General features: G+C 39.0%; 1 protein-coding gene across 9 annotated transcripts in view; it reads right to left on the bottom strand.

Moving 5' to 3' along the window:
* Positions 1–20: 20 nt before the first annotated feature.
* CHRNA5 (cholinergic receptor nicotinic alpha 5 subunit) overlaps positions 21–16850 on the bottom strand; it is a 29534-nt gene continuing 12704 nt past the window's right edge. For 2 of the 9 annotated variants that reach the window (XR_012415242.1, XM_073996497.1), the window contains exons 2-4: positions 9051–9095; positions 4982–5813; positions 21–2225 (exon numbers count right to left, since the gene is read on the bottom strand). Coding sequence is in view for 7 of the 9 variants with exons in the window: in XM_073996497.1 (XP_073852598.1) it covers positions 2064–2225; positions 4982–5671 (852 nt within the window). In the remaining 2 variants the exon portion in view is untranslated. Of the gene's footprint in view, positions 2226–4981; positions 5814–7203; positions 7314–9050; positions 9096–13140; positions 13299–16850 lie in introns of all 9 variants that reach the window. The other 7 variants (XM_073996494.1, XM_073996495.1, XM_045395881.3 and 4 more) reach the window with 7 other exon arrangements.

Here is a 16850-nt window from a genome sequence, read left to right as displayed (position 1 = left end):
TGTTTCAATAAGTCAAAAGAAAGATGTCAACAAAATTTATTTATATATAAAAATCGTAAGTAACAGTAATGGCAGTTTAAGAGAGATCAGGGATGTATACAACAAGCTAAGGTAGCTAACAGGCAGTTTAAATTCATCACACCAGGCTTTCACTCATTAAATGGCATTAAACACCTGCCTACAATTAAATGCAAATTAGACAGGGTCTGCTCTGTCTTCCAAAGAGCATTAGCTTGAACTTAGATAGGTTACTTATTATAAATAAATGAGGTGTTTGTGATCTCAACAGCTAAGAGTCCTAAATTGAACGCAGGGTTTTTGTCAGTGTTTGCTACCTGGTCACACCTGAAGTGGTGACCTTTAGAGATGAAATGTAACTGTTTTATCCTTGATACATTATACTGTACTAAATCATTTATGCTGTACTAATAGACTAAGATTGATTACATCTAAAGGCCCTTGCAACTCTAAGATTCTATTATTGTAATTACAATGAAGAGAGAAAGTTGAAATATTACAAGTATATAACAGTGTGCTTATACCAAATTAGAATACTATTTTTAATATTAGAAGACTTTTCTCACAGAATGAGTTAGACCTAAATGTGTTTTTTATTATTTATTTTTTGAGACAGAGTTTCGCTCTTGTTGCCCAGGCTGGAGTGCAATGGTGCAGTCTCGGCTCACTGCAACCTCCACCTCCCAGGTTCAAGCGATTCTCCTGCCTCAGCCTCTTGAGTAGCTGGGACTACTGACACCTACTACCATGCCCAACTAATCTTTTGTATTTTTTGTAGAGACGGGGCTTCACCATGTTGGCCAGGCTAGTCTCAAACTCCTAACCTCAAGTGATCCACCCGCCTCGGCCTCCCAAAGTGCTTGGATTACAGATGTGAGCCACTGCCCCCGGCCCTAAATATGTTTTTTAAATGGGGTTCATGTGATTGTAGTGGACTGACTATTCTAAGATCGAGGATAAAGAGATACTACCACAATTTACATAGAAGATGGTTCTATTAATTGTGGGAAATGTGGACAACAGGATTGAAATTAATGTTAAGGCTATGCTACTGCGTGTCCACAGGAGTTGTCTACTCTATGACTTTACAGTGGAAGGTAAGCTACAGAAATAGTTAACACAATAATTATTAAGTTTAAGCATCTAAAGAATAAAGTAAGCCTTAAAAGAGTTCCCAATTTATTTTTCATTTATTTTAAAAACGTTGGTTATGAAAAAGTAGCATCACATTAAGTTGTTGTTGTTGTTGTTGTTTTCATTATTTGAGACAGAGTTTCGCTCTTGTTGCCCAGGCTGGAGTGCAATGGCGTGATCTCAGCTCACCGCAACCACCACCCGGGTTCAAGCGATTCCCCTGCCTCAGCCTCCCAAATAGCTGGGATTACAGGTATGCACCACCACCCAGGCTAATTTTGTATTTTTAATAGAGACGGGGTTTCTCCATGTTGGTCAGGCTGGTCTTGAACTCCCGACCTCAGGTGATCTGCCTGCCTTGGCCTCCCAAACTGCTGGGATTACAGGTGTGAGCCACCGTGCCCGGCCACATTAAGTAATTATTATATCAAGCATCACATTAAGTAATTATATCAAGTAGTCAGCTTTTTAAATATAGCAGTATATATATTAAAGATTAGCTGTTACTCAGTGAGTACAGGAAAGTTTATATACCTTTACCAGATGCAGAAAAGTTTTAAAATCAGTCTTCAAATACAACTGGAATTCTCTAGCACAAAGGATGAACTTTACTGTGGATTATAAATTAGTATTATTTGCCAGGATACAAATACTAGATTTTTCACTAGTACAGTTCAGATAATATTTTGCTGCTATTTTTAGAGGATCAAATGTTATCTCATCAGTTACTACTTCAGTCATACAGCCAACTGTTCAAATGGATCATCTGTTAACATAAGTTGAGGTTAGCAACTGTTAGTCTGTTAAAGCTTGCACCAAATTTAACACATAACTTACATTTTCATAATTTTTTAAGTGCCATAAGATGTATGTGTGTTAACTAAAGGTATACTTCGGTCCCTTGGGAGGCTTCACTTATTTGCATTCCCAATATGAACTGGTATCAATATATTTGCCCATTTATAAATAACAGGAACAAAAAGCCCAAGAGATCCAACAATTGAAACGAAAAGAAAAGTCCACAGAAACATCCGATCAAGAACCTGGGCTATGAATTTCCAATCTTCAACAACCTGTGATGAAAAAAATAAAAATGCATTAAATAATTGTAAATTGTGTACATATTTTAACATATAACAAACACACTGAGTTAGAAGCCAAATCAATTTCTGCCTCCCGTTGCTGCCTGTAAACAGTAACTGACCCTATACTCAGCTCAGGGACAGACACTAGCCTGATGGTCTGTTATAGATATAAGCTTTAAAAGACACTACAAAATATGTTCATTTACACATCAACTTATATTACAAGTGGTTTACTTTGATAGATTAAAATAGACTACTTGGATATTTTACAATAAACTAAAAGTTATTCTTACTATGTAGTTATTCTTGCTATTTATTCTTGCCCAGCAGTGTTTACTTATTTTAATATTTTGAGAGACTCTAGCCTGAGATTAATTTCATGCCAAATTAAAAGTTGGTTCAGAATAATACATGTTAGAAAGCTGTTCATCTTCCCCACATACACACTTTATTTATTTTTGGATTTCCTAGGGACCACTTCAGTCTAATTTCATGAGCACAGAACGGCCCTCCCTGGAGCCAGCTTTAGTAGGGAGCTGGCTGAACAGCTCAGAGCCACCACAAGGAAAGAGAAGGATGAGCCCAGCCACTGAGCAGCCCTTTCTACCAGGCCGTTTCCTTGACCAGGGGCTTCCCTGGCCCTGAGCCTCTATGAAGGATGGTGTCTATGTAGTTCCTCTGTAGGAACTATGCCTCCAAGGTGTAGGATAATTTAGAATTTAGGGCATTGTAAACACTCTGTTACTTCTCTGCTTCTTTTATTTTGAGACAGAGTCTCACTCCGTCCCCCAGGCTGGAGTGCAGTGGCACAATCTCAGCTCACTGCAACCTCTGCCTCCCAAGTTTAAGTGATTCTCCTGCCTCAGCCTCCCAAGTGGCTGGGACTACAGGCGCACACCACCACACCCAGCTAATTTTTCTATTTTTAGTAGAGACAGGGTTTCCCCATATTGGCAGGCTGGTCTCAAACTTCTGACCTCATGATCCACCTGCCTTGGCCTCCCAAAGTGCTGGGATTACAGGGCATGAGCCACCGCACCTGGCCACCTCTGCTTCTAAGTTTTCCTCTGAAAATAAAGCCAACCTCCCCGATCCTAGTAGTATGAGCCATGGCCCTTTTGCACAATACTTTGCAGACATTTATTAAATTCCATCTCAGTCTAAACCATTATCTAATAAATATAATGTACTTTTGAAAACTCCATTGATAGCTCCAAACCTTACAAACTAATTTAATTATGCTACCACCAAACAGATACTTTACAAACCCACAAGCATTAAAAAGTTTTTATGTTGGTTGCCCAAAGTCTCAGAAATCAGCATGAAAGAACTTATGCATGTGACCAAACACATGCTCCCCAAAAACCTATTGAAATTAATAAATAAGGAAGGAAAGTCTTATTAAAATTAAATCATTCAAATATGAAAAAATGTTTTAAAAAAATATACATCAAATGTCCCTTTTGGGGTAAAGGCTATTATTTTGCCAGATTTATTCTGTCTCCTCATACCTGATGGAAGATTTTCCATTTAAAATAGCTCTACAAATTATAATTCACATAATTTTAACATGCATTCAATTATGAAAATATTACTATAGTCATAGATTTAAAATTATACACAATAGAAGAAATAACTGTGACAAAACTGAAATCTTACACATTTTGAAAGAAAATGCAGGCCAATGTGATCACATTAATAAAATTAAAATGTATTCATGTTCAATTCTTGAATTTTAAATATTAACCTTAAGGAGACAGAGCAATTTTTCTATAAAAAAAGTTTTAAGCAAATTTTTGATTTTAGGCAAATTAAGCACAGTAAACACTAAGTTTCAATGAATCCTCTGATATATAACAACATAAAAGAACACCTTACTTCTCTTAATTTCCCTAACATTCTCTTATAAATGAACAAAAAGATTTGTTTTAGAAAAATATATTGGCTATATTTATAAATTCCACATTAGGCTCATTCTTTATAATAACTTTTTTTTTTTTTTTTTTTGAGATGGAGTCTTGCTCTGTTGCCCAGGCTGGAGTGCAATGGTGTGATCTCGGCTCACTGCAACCTCCGCCTCCCAGGTTCAAGCGATTCTCCTGCCTCAGCCTCCTGAGTAGCTGGGACTACAGGCATGTGCCACCATACCCGGCTAATTTTTGTATTTTTAGTAGAGACGGGGTTTCACCATGTTGGCCAGGCTGATCTCGAACTCCTGACCTCAAATAATCCACCTGCCTCAGCTTCCCAAAGTGCTGGGATTACAGGCGTGAAGACGCTGCGCCCAGCCTAAAATAACTTTTGATAACTCCATTAACTGTTATAATCGAGTTCTGCCTTCAGATTGTCACAATTTAGAAAAGTTACTAAAGACAAAATTAAAACAGTTCACCCTCTGCCCTCACCCCAAGAAATTAAAAAAATTCATCATGTCAGAGCCAAGAAATATGGCAGGATTATTATTCCTTAGAATATATAACACTAAATTTTCTTTCGAGTTATCCAAGATGCTGATGGCGGAAGTGGAGAAGTGTGATTTGTGTAGATGCCCCATTTTGCAGGTGTTTTAACTGAAACAAGCCTTAGTAAAGATCTTTTATAGAAAATTATGTCAACCATTCTGGCCCTCAATCTATGCTTAGTCTTACTTAAGGGTCATGCTGTTTACTCTGCCAAAATTAATGAAAGTAACTTCTGAACTTAGAATGGAAGCAGATCTGCGTTTGTAAATACACATCACAGACCTCACGGACATCATTTTCCTTCATGATGTGTCTTGTAATGTAGCGAATAGAATCGAGCGCAGTTTCCAATGTGTTTCTAGAAGATTCTGGTCCACTACCACTCTCAGTTTCCTCCTTCTGAGTGAAGTACCTATCTACATGACTTCTCATGCAAAGCAGTTTGGGAAGTTTGTGAAGAAATATCTTGCGGACCCAAGGCGCCATGGCATTATGTGTTGAGGAAGAACGATGATGAATGTTGATAGCGAAGACGGTTACCATAATTGACAGTGTCACAAAAATCATAGTAAATACCAGATACTCTCCAATCAGAGGTATGACTTTTGAAGACGAGGGTATGATCTCTTCAATAACCAGAAGGAAGACAGTCAAAGACACAAGTACTGAAGTGCAGAGACAAATCTTTTCACCTTCATTTGAAGGAAGATAGAAGACAAGTACAGTTAAAAATGATAGCCCAATACAGGGTATTATAAGGAACAAGGTATAAAAGAGAGGCAGGCGCTTGATTACAAATGAGTAAGTGACATATGGATACCAGCAACAGCTGTCGGTTCTGTTTCCTTTGCTCCCCGTTGCACTCACAATTTCCCATTCTCCATTATCAAAAAAATCTCTCTTGTCTACATCTTGGTCCTCTAGAATTATATCAACCTGTGATCCATCGTAAGTCCAAGAACCAAATTTCATGGAACAGTTCTGCAGGTCAAATGGGAAAAACGTGACATCTATGGTACAGGAACTTTTGTAGTTTGCTGGTGGAGTCCAGGTGACAGTGCCATTGTACCTGACGACTGTTTTCGTACTGGTCCCTTCAAAACGTCCATCTGCACTAAAATACACACATAGACAATAACAATGCAGAAATTAAACAATGCACATGAATTGTATTAATATAAGCCTAATATAAATGCAGGCCTATCACTGATTGCATGAAATAATTTTTAAATTACTATACTTCAGATAAGATATACCTGCTACACAGAATATCTGCTACACAGATACTCCTGTTCCAGGAATATATTCCTTAAATATCTAACTCTATGAGAACTGAACCCCTTCTTCTGCATCTACTCCAGAACTGACAAATCTCTATTTCACAGAAGCCTGAGATTCTAATGATTGAAAAGACCTCACCTTACACACAAAACAGACTCAGGCTGTTTACACAATGGGCACGCATACAGCCAGAACCTGAATCCACATTCCTGGACTCCCTGCACAGTGCTCTTCTTCCTTCATCACAAATACTGGCCATTTTTTACTTGATGGGGAAAGACCATCAACACCAAGCTGGGCATGACCCTGAAAAGCGGCTGTGCCTCTCAAGCTCTCCCACCAAGTGAATTCATATACTAGAAAAGCCTAGCAGGAAAGCACACCACCAACGTAAGATTTCTTTAAAATGTTGCTCTTTGTCTTCAAATTAATGTGGCTTTTGCACACTGTTCTGTAATATATCCATGTTTAATATAAAAATGTTTCCAATTACTGAAAATAAAATGATGCTCCAGGAAGCTGCATCATGTGTCCTTACAAGCTTTGTTCACTTCTTAAGAAGCATGGAGGTAAAAGGTGTCAAAAGATTAAAGAGATTTTTGCATAGCAGTTGCCCTGTCCTCATGCCAAATGGCCTTCTTTCAAATTAGATAAAGTGCTTTAATATAAGCACAAATTCCCAGATTTGCCCAGGAGTGGTCTTAGAAAAAAATAAAACTGGTAGCCAGAATTATCCTCTCCCCTAAGTTTAAAAAAAAAAAAAAAAAAAAAAAATCCTCAAAACACACCTAGGTAGGATGCCTCTAAAGATGAATTAATAATTAACCCAGCATTCTTCATTGTGGGAAAATGACAATACAGTATTTAAACGCAATTAGAAGATGCACAATTCAACATAAAATATGACCTCAACGATGTAAAAAACATATTTTAAAAATCTGGAAGTCCGCCAAATATATAGTCTAGTAAATCAAAGGGTAAATGGAAGTATCAGTCCCCCTGGTGTGACCCCCCTACCCTGCCACGTGATAGCTCTGTGAACCACCACCCTAAGCCTCTGTTTCCTCATCTATAAAACATGTAATCACACCCAATACATACAGTCACGTCATTTGATTTTTAGACCTAAACAATTTTCAAAAGGGAGAAAAATTATTAGTGCCTAATAGAAACACAAATGTTTTCTTTTGGAAATATGAAACTATACTTAGAATACAACTTACTTATCAAACAAAACGATATCTGGTGTCCAGACAGAGTCTGAAGGAACACGTATAACTTTTATTCCACCATAGTCATCAGGGTTCCATCTTAATTTTACATCTATCCATTCCTTTAAAACAAAGAAATCTGCCTCAATTTCAATAAAACTAATAGTCAAAAACAGTGAATACTATACTTTTTCATCACACCAGAAATTTTAGACATGAGATCACCTCTACCCCGAATAGAGAACACCTCCCTTATTATGGGCACCAGATAACCCTGTCCCCTTGTGTGGTGGTTCTCACCATGGTCCCTGTGAGACACAGGTGAGAACCAGAGCTAGATGTGTTCATGGCTCTGCTCAGCAGCTCTTCTCCCATCAACTGAATGACTACATCCAGTACTTGAAGCCACACGCACTTAATACCCAGGTTCAAGGGAAACATTCTTTTTTCCAGATGTATTGTCACCCAATTTGGCTGTTCTGGTCCATGCAAAAGGGAGTTGGATTTATTGTACATTCTGCATATTTCAACACCTTGCCCTACCCTCCATGCAGTTACAATTCTGTGATCAAGTTAGGAGCTGCAGCCTGAGAAAAGCATATATGCCTTTCAGGAGTTTGGGGTTAGGAAACAAATAGTAGGTATAAAAATTAGGGATAAAGGAAAACAAAAGGAAGCATTCAACAGCAGTTAGGATATATGCATGGTGGCCCAGAAAAAAACAAAAGTCCTTTATATAAAAGGGACTATTTACAAAAAAAAAAAAATTCATTTCATTCTTGCCCATTTCCACCTCAGAGAGTCAGAATCCTTGCAGTGGACTACAAGCAGTTGCTACTCCACCAGCCTCTTCTTGCTTATCTGACCCCATCTCCTACACCCCCTCTCCCCAATGGTTCTCTCACCACTAGCCACACCAGCCTCTTTGCAACTGCTTAAACACACTAGGCACACACCAGCCTCAGAAACCTTTGCACTTGCAGGTCCTGCTGCCTGGAACACTCCTCCCCGGATATACACATGGCTTGGTTCCTCTCCGCCAAGACTTTGTTCAGACATTGTCTTCTCAATGCTGTTTTCTCTGACCACCATTTTTATAAGTACACCCCCCCCCCAATATTCCCTATCTTCTTTTCCAGTGTGTTTTTCCCCAAGCTTATCAGTTTCTAAGGTACTATACAACTTACTTGTTATTTTTCCCCCACTAGAATGAAGTTCCATGAGGGCAGGTGATGTAGTTTGGCTGTGTCCCCACCCAAATCTCATCTTGAATTGTAGCTCCCATAATCCCCACATGTTGTAGGAGGGACCCAGTGAAAGGTAACTGAATCAAGGGAGATGGTTTTTCCTGTGGTGTTCTTGTGACAGTGAATAAGTCTCATGAGATCTGATGGTTTTATAAAGGGCAGTTCCCCTGCACATGCTCTCTTGCCGGCTGCCATGTAAGACATGCCTTTGCTCCTCCTTCGCCTTCCACCATCATTGTGAAGCCTCCCCAGCCATGCTGAACTATGAATCCATTAAACCTCTTCCCTTTATAAATTACCCAGCCTTGGGTATGTCCTTATAGCAGGGTGAAGACAGACTAATACCACAGGGTTTTTTGTCTGTTTTGTTCACTGCTGTTTCCACATAACACTGTCTGGCACATAATAGGCACTCCAAAAATACTAGCTGAATAAATACAAGAACTCCATCTACCCTCATCTTTCTGTATCCTGCCAATACACCAAGGCCATATATTCACGTATTCATTCATATTCACAAATATACATCCTCTTGTATTTCTGCTACAAGACATATAATAAAAACAGGTGTCTCAGTCACTAATTGGGTGCCTGTTTGAATTTTATACATACCTGTTTCAACCAGACGTTCGTTGTCATTAACTGATTTTTCTCATCCTTTAAAAAGCAAAAATTTAAATAAGGTTGATTTCAATTACAGAAACAATAATTCTTTAAACAATAAATTTCACATTGTTATATAAACACTCTTCTGCACATAGTACCCACATTTCATTCATCAGTCTGGTTCTCTAGAAAGCTAGGATCTTTCTTCCAGCCTAATTTCCCATTATTCCTTTCAACATACTCTCTATTTCAGATAAACTACACTAAAAGATACCTTTGGCATTTTTGCATTTAACATTAATCATCTCAACTACTATATTTCCTCAAATTTAAGATGCAGTCTAAGATATAAGCACAGTATTATTTTATGTGCTTAGCACTAAGAGGAGGAAAAAAAGCTATCAATGAATTTCAAGCTGCCATGAATTATAAGACACATCATGATTTCAGAGGTGTTAAAATGCGGACAGACAAATGTAGGATGATCCCCAGGAGGAAACCACTAATAAATGGAAAAATGTTAACTACAAGTGTAAGCATAGCAGAAGAGTTTCAGGGGTAATCATACTTATAAAAAGATTGTATCTTTAAAATCAAAACAAGCCAAAAATGAGATTTAAAAAAAAAAAAAGACAGAATATGTGGGAAATAAGGTAGGAATCCACCAAATATGATTCCAGGGAGCTTAGCGATAAAAGGAACCTAAAATAGCTCAGACACAATTCAGTGAATTTTCCATTCTCCATCTCCAGGGCCCTCACCCTTCATCTCCCCTGACTCCAGTCCTCTTCCATGTTCGTAGTCACTGACATTTCATTTTCTGGGCTCTTCTCTCAAGAAGCAACCCTTCTCCAACTTCTCTGCTTGATTAGCCCTTCCTTCTACCACTTTCTACAAATGTTCCTCAAGGATCAGGTTCCTGCTCTTCCCACTAACTTTAAAAACTCATCAAAGTGGGAGGTGAGAGGCAAGGGCAAAAACAAAAACAAAAAAACTCATCAAAGTTTTCAACAGTCACCTCCAAGCCAGCAATTCCAGATGGACATCCTTGTTCTCATCTGTCATCTCAGAGCCAGTCTTGACTTCCCAAAAGCTAGTGAACATTTTCTTTGGGATTAACACCTCAAACCACAATCAAACTCATCATCTTCTCTGCCCTACTCCCATAACAATGAAGATTCTTTTTCTTTTTTTTTTTTTTTTTTTTTTTTTTGAGATGGAGTCTCACTCTGTCACCCAGGCTAGAGTGCAGTGGCATGATCTCAGCTCACTGCAAGCTCCACCTCCCGGGTTCACGCCATTCTCCTGCCTCAGCCTCCCGAGTAGCTGGGACTACAGGCACCTGCCACCATGCCTGGATAATTTTTTTGTATTTTTTAGTAGAGACAGGGTTTCACCATGTTAGCCAGGATGGTCTCGATCTCCTGACCTCGTGATCTGCCCACCTCAGCCTCCCAAAGTGCTGGGATTACAGGCGTGAGCCACCACGCCCGGCCAACAGTATTTTTCAAATGTGTTACTCTTCCACTCTAATCACCTAGGCTTCAAAATGTGATGCCTCCCTCCATATTCAGTGGTCAAGTCCTGCTCCTTCTGTGTGGTCTTCTAACTTGCCTCTCATCTTCTAGTCTCTCTTTCACTCCTCAAAATCATGTACATTACTGTTTTACTGATCTTCTGAAAGTACTGCTTTGATCATGTCTGTTGCCTATCAGGTCTCTCACTCATTCAGCATTTACTATGTACCAGATACGGTACTAGGCTCTAGGACAGATACAAGGAATAAAGCTCACCCAGTTTTGAAGATGAAATGCCAGAGCACATGAGTACCAGTGAGTGTAATGGGCACCATATTAAAGTGCAAAAAAAAAAGTTTGAACACAGGAGAGGCCGTCTTATGCAGTCTGGAAAGATTTCACAAAGGGTCTGACAAATGAATTTGGTCTTGAATAATAAATGGCTAGTGCCGGTTGGAAAGCTCTCCCAAGAAGTAAACATGGCAGGAGCAAAGACAAAGTGGCATGCAGGGATCCTCCTCATCTTCTCCACCATCCAGTCAGACCACTCCTGTATGCCAGGGCTCCTAACATTCATCTTTTGATCTAAACAGCTGTACAGCAAGGCTCAGTTATCATACGTACGATTATATTGTTCCTTTGTACTTAAATACTTTTCCTCTCTACCATGTCAAACCCTACACTTCCTACAAAGCCAGCTCAGGTGCCACCTCATCTACCCTACCTTCTTTGATAAGGTCATTCATCAAGATCTGAATTCCCAGCTCTTTCTGGTATCATGAGTTAGTGCTACAGTTTTCTACACCAGTTGTGTGCCAATGACCTCAACCAGAAAGATCTTTGAGAGCAAGCCCCACCCACCTTACTTTTATTTTCCTGGGTTTTTTTTTTTTTTGAGACAGAGTCGTGCTCTGTTGCGCAGGTTGGAGTGCAGTGGCACAATCTCAGCTCACTGCAACCTCTGCCTCCCAGGGTTTAAACGATTCTCCTGTCTTGGCCTCCTGAATAGCTGGGATTACAGGCACAGACCACCGCCCAGCTAATTTTTGTATTTTTGGTAGAAATCTGGTTTTGTTATATTGGCCAGGCTGGTCTCAAACTCCCAACCTCAAGTGATCCACCCGCCTTGGCTTCTAAAAGTGCTGGGATTACAGGCGTGAGCCACGGTGCCTGGCCACCACCTTACTTTTCCACTTTCCTATTTTCATTTAAAATCTCCCCATATTGACTAGCCAAAGGTTGAGTGCACAGTCCATATATATTCATTAACCTTTCTGTAAGCAGTTAGATGACATAGATATAGACTTTGAAAAAGGTATATCCTTTGGTTCACTAACTGCCTTTCTTAAGGAAAGGAGATGTTCAGGCATTTGTATACAAATATATTCATCGTTGTTAATTATAATAAGAAAAATTGGAAACAAGTTTCTGTTCAAAATGGGAGAATGCTTAAATAAATAATAGATGAAATATGTAACCATTAAAAATTACATTTGAAGAGCATGTAATAACATAGGAAAATGTTCATTATGTCATAGTAGAGAAAAAGCAGTAATCAAATTATTTCTAAAATATTATTACAATTTTGTAACATACACACAAAGAAAGTCTGGCAAGAAACACAACTAATTATTAAAATTAGTCATCTCCGGGTAGTACGATTACAGTCAATTTTTAACTTCTCATTTGTAATTTTTTGCCCTTTCCAAATTCTCTACAAAAATCACCCATTGCTTCTGTAATCAGAACACAAAGCACATCTATAAATGTTATTTTAAAACATACATATATATATGTATACATATACTTGGTTATTCTGGGAACACAACAGGGAAATAATTATTGATTTACACGTTCAGAACAAGAAGAAACTAGTTTAAAAATTAGCACGAATGTTTTAGTTTAAATAGATAGAATCCCTTGGCAATAAGAACAATTTATCAAGGGAACTTATTCTACTGATGAATGTCACATGGAAAAATTTCTGAAATGTTTTAAGTGTGAGCCCAAGATAATGATCTCTTGTGATACTTTTAGGTCCTAAGAATCTACCACTCGGCCGGGCGCGGTGGCTCAAGCCTGTAATCCCAGCACTTTGGGAGGCCGAGACGGGCGGATCACGAGGTCAGGAGATCGAGACCATCCTGGCTAACACGGTGAAACTCCGTCTCTACTAAAAAAATACAAAAAACTAGCCGGGCGAGGTGGCGGGCGCCTGTAGTCCCAGCTACACAGGAGGCTGAGGCAGGAGAATGGCGTAAACCCGGGAGGCGGAGCTTGCAGTGAGCTGAGATCCCGCCACTGCGCTCCAGCCCCGGCGACAGAGCGAGACTCCGTCTCAAAAAAAAAAAAAAAAAAAGAATCTACCACTCTATTTTTGGACTTTTTAACACATTTAAGGAATATACAATGTTTTAGATCTTTGAATTTGTTAAAGATAGACTTATAATTACCAAATTGAGATAAACAGTTTCTAAACTATAAAATATAGTTTTATAGTTTGGTGCCTAGCACAGTGCCTGGCCACACATCAGGCTCTCACTAAATCTGTGAGAAATTGAGTATAGAAGGATACGCACACCTACCACATCCACCAATTGAGATATTGCAAGTCCAAACTTTATTTTTATTTTGTCATTCAGGTGTTCCACAGGACGAACCCATCTTTCGTAGTCTTGAAATAAATCCTTAAGCAAACTATCTTCATGTTTTGCAATAGAAGAAGGTTCAGATAATCCTGTATAACAAATTTCTAAAAGTTAATGTACTGGCTTCTCTCCCACCAGATCCCTATACTTTCAAACAAAAGTTCAAACCCAGGAGGCAAAGGTTGCCATGAGCCAAGATCGGGCCACTGCACTCCAACCTGGGCCACAGAGAGAGACTGTCTCAAAAAAAAAAAAAAAAAAAAGGAAAAAAAAAGTTCAGCATTATTAATAATGAACCAAACTACAACTTAGGCTATTATTAATGCAGCTTTTAAAATGAAGTATTAATATAAGTATTTCTGATCGAATAAGGGACTCTCTGGCTCAGATATGTCTTAAATTATACTGACTATGGAATATGCTGAGTTTCTTAAGAAACATTCAGTACTCAATACAGAATAATTTCAAATCTAAATAATAAAAGCTTTTAAATTGCCAGGGCGGCAGGACTTATCTTGAAATTCTAAACCTAGAAAACAGATACATTAAAGCAAAGTTCATTTATCAATTATAAATGTTAAAATTGCTTTAATTTGCATAACCTTTTTTTTTTGAGACGGCGTCCCACCTGGTCTCCCAGGCTGGAGTGCAGTGGTGCAATCTTGGCTCATCACCACCTCTGCCACTGGGATTCAGGCAATTCTCCCACCTTAGTCTCCCGAGTTGCTGGGACTACAGGTATCCAACACCACGCCGGGCTAACTTTTGTATTTTCAGTAGAGACGAGGTTCCACCATGTTGGCCAGGCTGGTCTTGAACTCCCGACCTTCGGTGATCTGCCCACCTCAGCCTCCCACAGTGCTGGGATCACAGATGTGAGCCACTGTGCCTGACCTTATTGGCATAATCTTAATATGAAATATATAAATATTGAGTGACTTATTCAGCTTTGACATACTTTGCTACTATATTTGTATAATATATTGTTATATTTGTATAAAACATTTGTATAAAACTGCTTTTTAGGGAATAAGGAAGGAAGAACTCAAAGATAGCAGACAGCATGCTGTCCTAGAAGCTAAATGAAGAAAATGTAGCAAGAAGGGTTGAGCCTCCCAATCTGTTGATGCTACTCATGAGCCATGGAGAGGCAGCTGAGAACTGAGTGCTGGATTAGCAACAGTGAGGTAGACGGTGAATCTAACAAACGCCATCTACGGGAAGAGAAGAGAGATGACTTGGAGTATGTTTAAGACAGAGTGCAAACACAGGAATGACCTCTTTCAAAAGTTACGCTGATATAGGGATACTGAGGATAAAGAGTCAAGAAAGGTTTATTTCAAGATCAGTAAGAAAATAAATAGGCGGTGGCTCATGTCTGTAATCCCAGCACTTTGGGAAGCCGAGGCAAACAGATTACCTGAGGTAAGGAGTTTGAGACCAATCTGGCCAACATGGTGAAACTCTGTCTCTACTAAAAACACAAAAATTAGTCAGGCATGGCAGCACACGCCTGTAATCTCAGCTACTCAGGGGGCTGAGGCAGGAGAATAGGTTGAGTCCGGGAGACAGAGGTTGCAGTGAGCCTACAGTATGCCACTGCACTCTGCGTGGCCAACAGAGCGAGACTCTGTCTCAAAAAACAAATAAACAAATGTATGTACGTATGTATGCTTGTGTGTGAATGTGAACATGGTTGGCTAAATAATTCACAAGGCCCAATGTAAAATGAAGAGGAGGAATTCCTGTTCAAAAATCAGGAAACATGTGCCATTAAATATACTAAAATAAACTTTTTTCTTCCAAAAAAATATATTTTAGGACCTAAGTTGTTAAAAAAAAAAAAAAGTCAAAATATAAAATGTTTTAGATACCATGGCCAAAGACTGGTTAGATTTGGGGATCACAGTTATGTTTATACTCCTACAGAGCTCGAATAAGCCTCTCTGAAGAAATGAGTTTTCAGTGTTGTCTGGCCTGGGATCACTTAAGGAAATGTGAAATGTATAAAATGCAAGCATGACATTTACTTAAGACTAATGATATTATGAAAAAAAACACTTTTACTTGAAACAAAAATGTCACTGGCTTATTAATCAGCAAATATACGCACAAGGATTACAGTAGCTAGTGATGGTTCTTCTCCAACCTAAAAGAAATGGTTGCAGAGAAATTAACACTTTCACAAAATCTTCTCTTTATGATGACAGACCATGTTTTCCACGCAGAGATATGAACGAATACCCGGGTACTCTAGCTCAAGGAAACCTATTTCCCAGTTCTCCTTTGCTGTCTAGTTCTTCATAAATAACCTACTCCTCAAGAGTTTGTGTCCTGCTTCCTTGAATAACTAGTTTAATTTTTAAAAAATATTTATTTTATTTTTTATTTATTTATCTTGAGATGGAATCTCGCTCTGTTGCCCAGGCTGGAGTGCAGTGGTGTGATCTCGGCTCACTGCAACCTCCACCTCCCGGGTTCAAGTGATTCTCTGTCTCAGCCTCCCGAGTAGCGGCGACCACAGGTGCACTCCACCATGCCTGGCTAATTTTTGTATTTTTAGTAGAGATGGGTTTCACCATACTGGTCAGGCTGGTCTTGAACTCCTGACCTTAGGTGTTCCACCCGCCTCAGCCTCCCAAAGTGCTGGGATTACAGGCGTGAGCCACTGCGCCGGGCAGTAACTAGTTTAAGATACTTAGTTTAATCTTCAAATACTATGGAGTTTGTGTGGTGACACCTGTAAATCTCCTTATGCTGAAATGCACAGCATTGAAGATATTTAGACTCATTTAGAAAATTATACACTAGAGTCATTCTTATTGTTTAAAAGCCATTAATTTTAGAGCTTCAAGTTAAAATAGCATTATTGAACCATTTCTTCTCTTCTAATCCTAATTATAGTTCCTGAAATACCAAAAATTTAAGGGTTAAAAGATAAAAGTATTAATAAATAAAATCTTTTTTTTTTTTTCTTTTTTTAGGAGACAGGGTCTCTGTCACTCAGGCTAGAGTGCAATGGTGCCATCTTGGCTCACTGCAGCCCTCGACCTCCTGGGCTCAAGCGATCCTTCCACCTCAGCCTCCTGAGTAACTGGGACCACAGGCATGCACCACAACTGGCTAATTTTTCATATTTTTGGTAGAGATGGGTTTCACCATGTTGCCCAGACTGGTCTTAAACTCCTGAGCTCAAGCGATCTGCCTGCCTCTGCCTCCCAAAGTGCTGGGATTACAGGTGTGAGCCACTGCACCCAGCCTAAAATGTCTTTCAATAGCATCTAAGGAACTTTTGCCTGAGTGGGGAAAAAAACTAGCTTGAATTGCTATCTCAAATCTTGTTTGAAAGAAAGTAGCCAGGGTATAAATAAAATACTAAATTAATCTCAACATTCTACCTAATGAGAATCTTCAAGATACTGCTTTGTGAATATCTTCACAATACATCCCATACTAGAAATACCATTTTCTTATGACACTTTATAGCAGTGTCTGGTGCAAATGTCAAAGGTATTTTAGCATAAAACCTTGATAGTGCACTTAAATTCTTAGTGGTCATGCTTTTTTATCTGGCTCTAAATGTTTTAAGTTTACACTGTTCACAAACCTCAGCATGTTAAAAAGGAGACAATCCAATGCAT

This window comes from Macaca fascicularis, chromosome 7 (genome assembly GCF_037993035.2).
Source record: "Macaca fascicularis isolate 582-1 chromosome 7, T2T-MFA8v1.1".
Lineage (NCBI taxonomy): Eukaryota > Metazoa > Chordata > Mammalia > Primates > Cercopithecidae > Macaca > Macaca fascicularis.
Note: the sequence above shows the minus strand (reverse complement) of the source record. Positions and strands in the feature narration are given on the sequence as shown.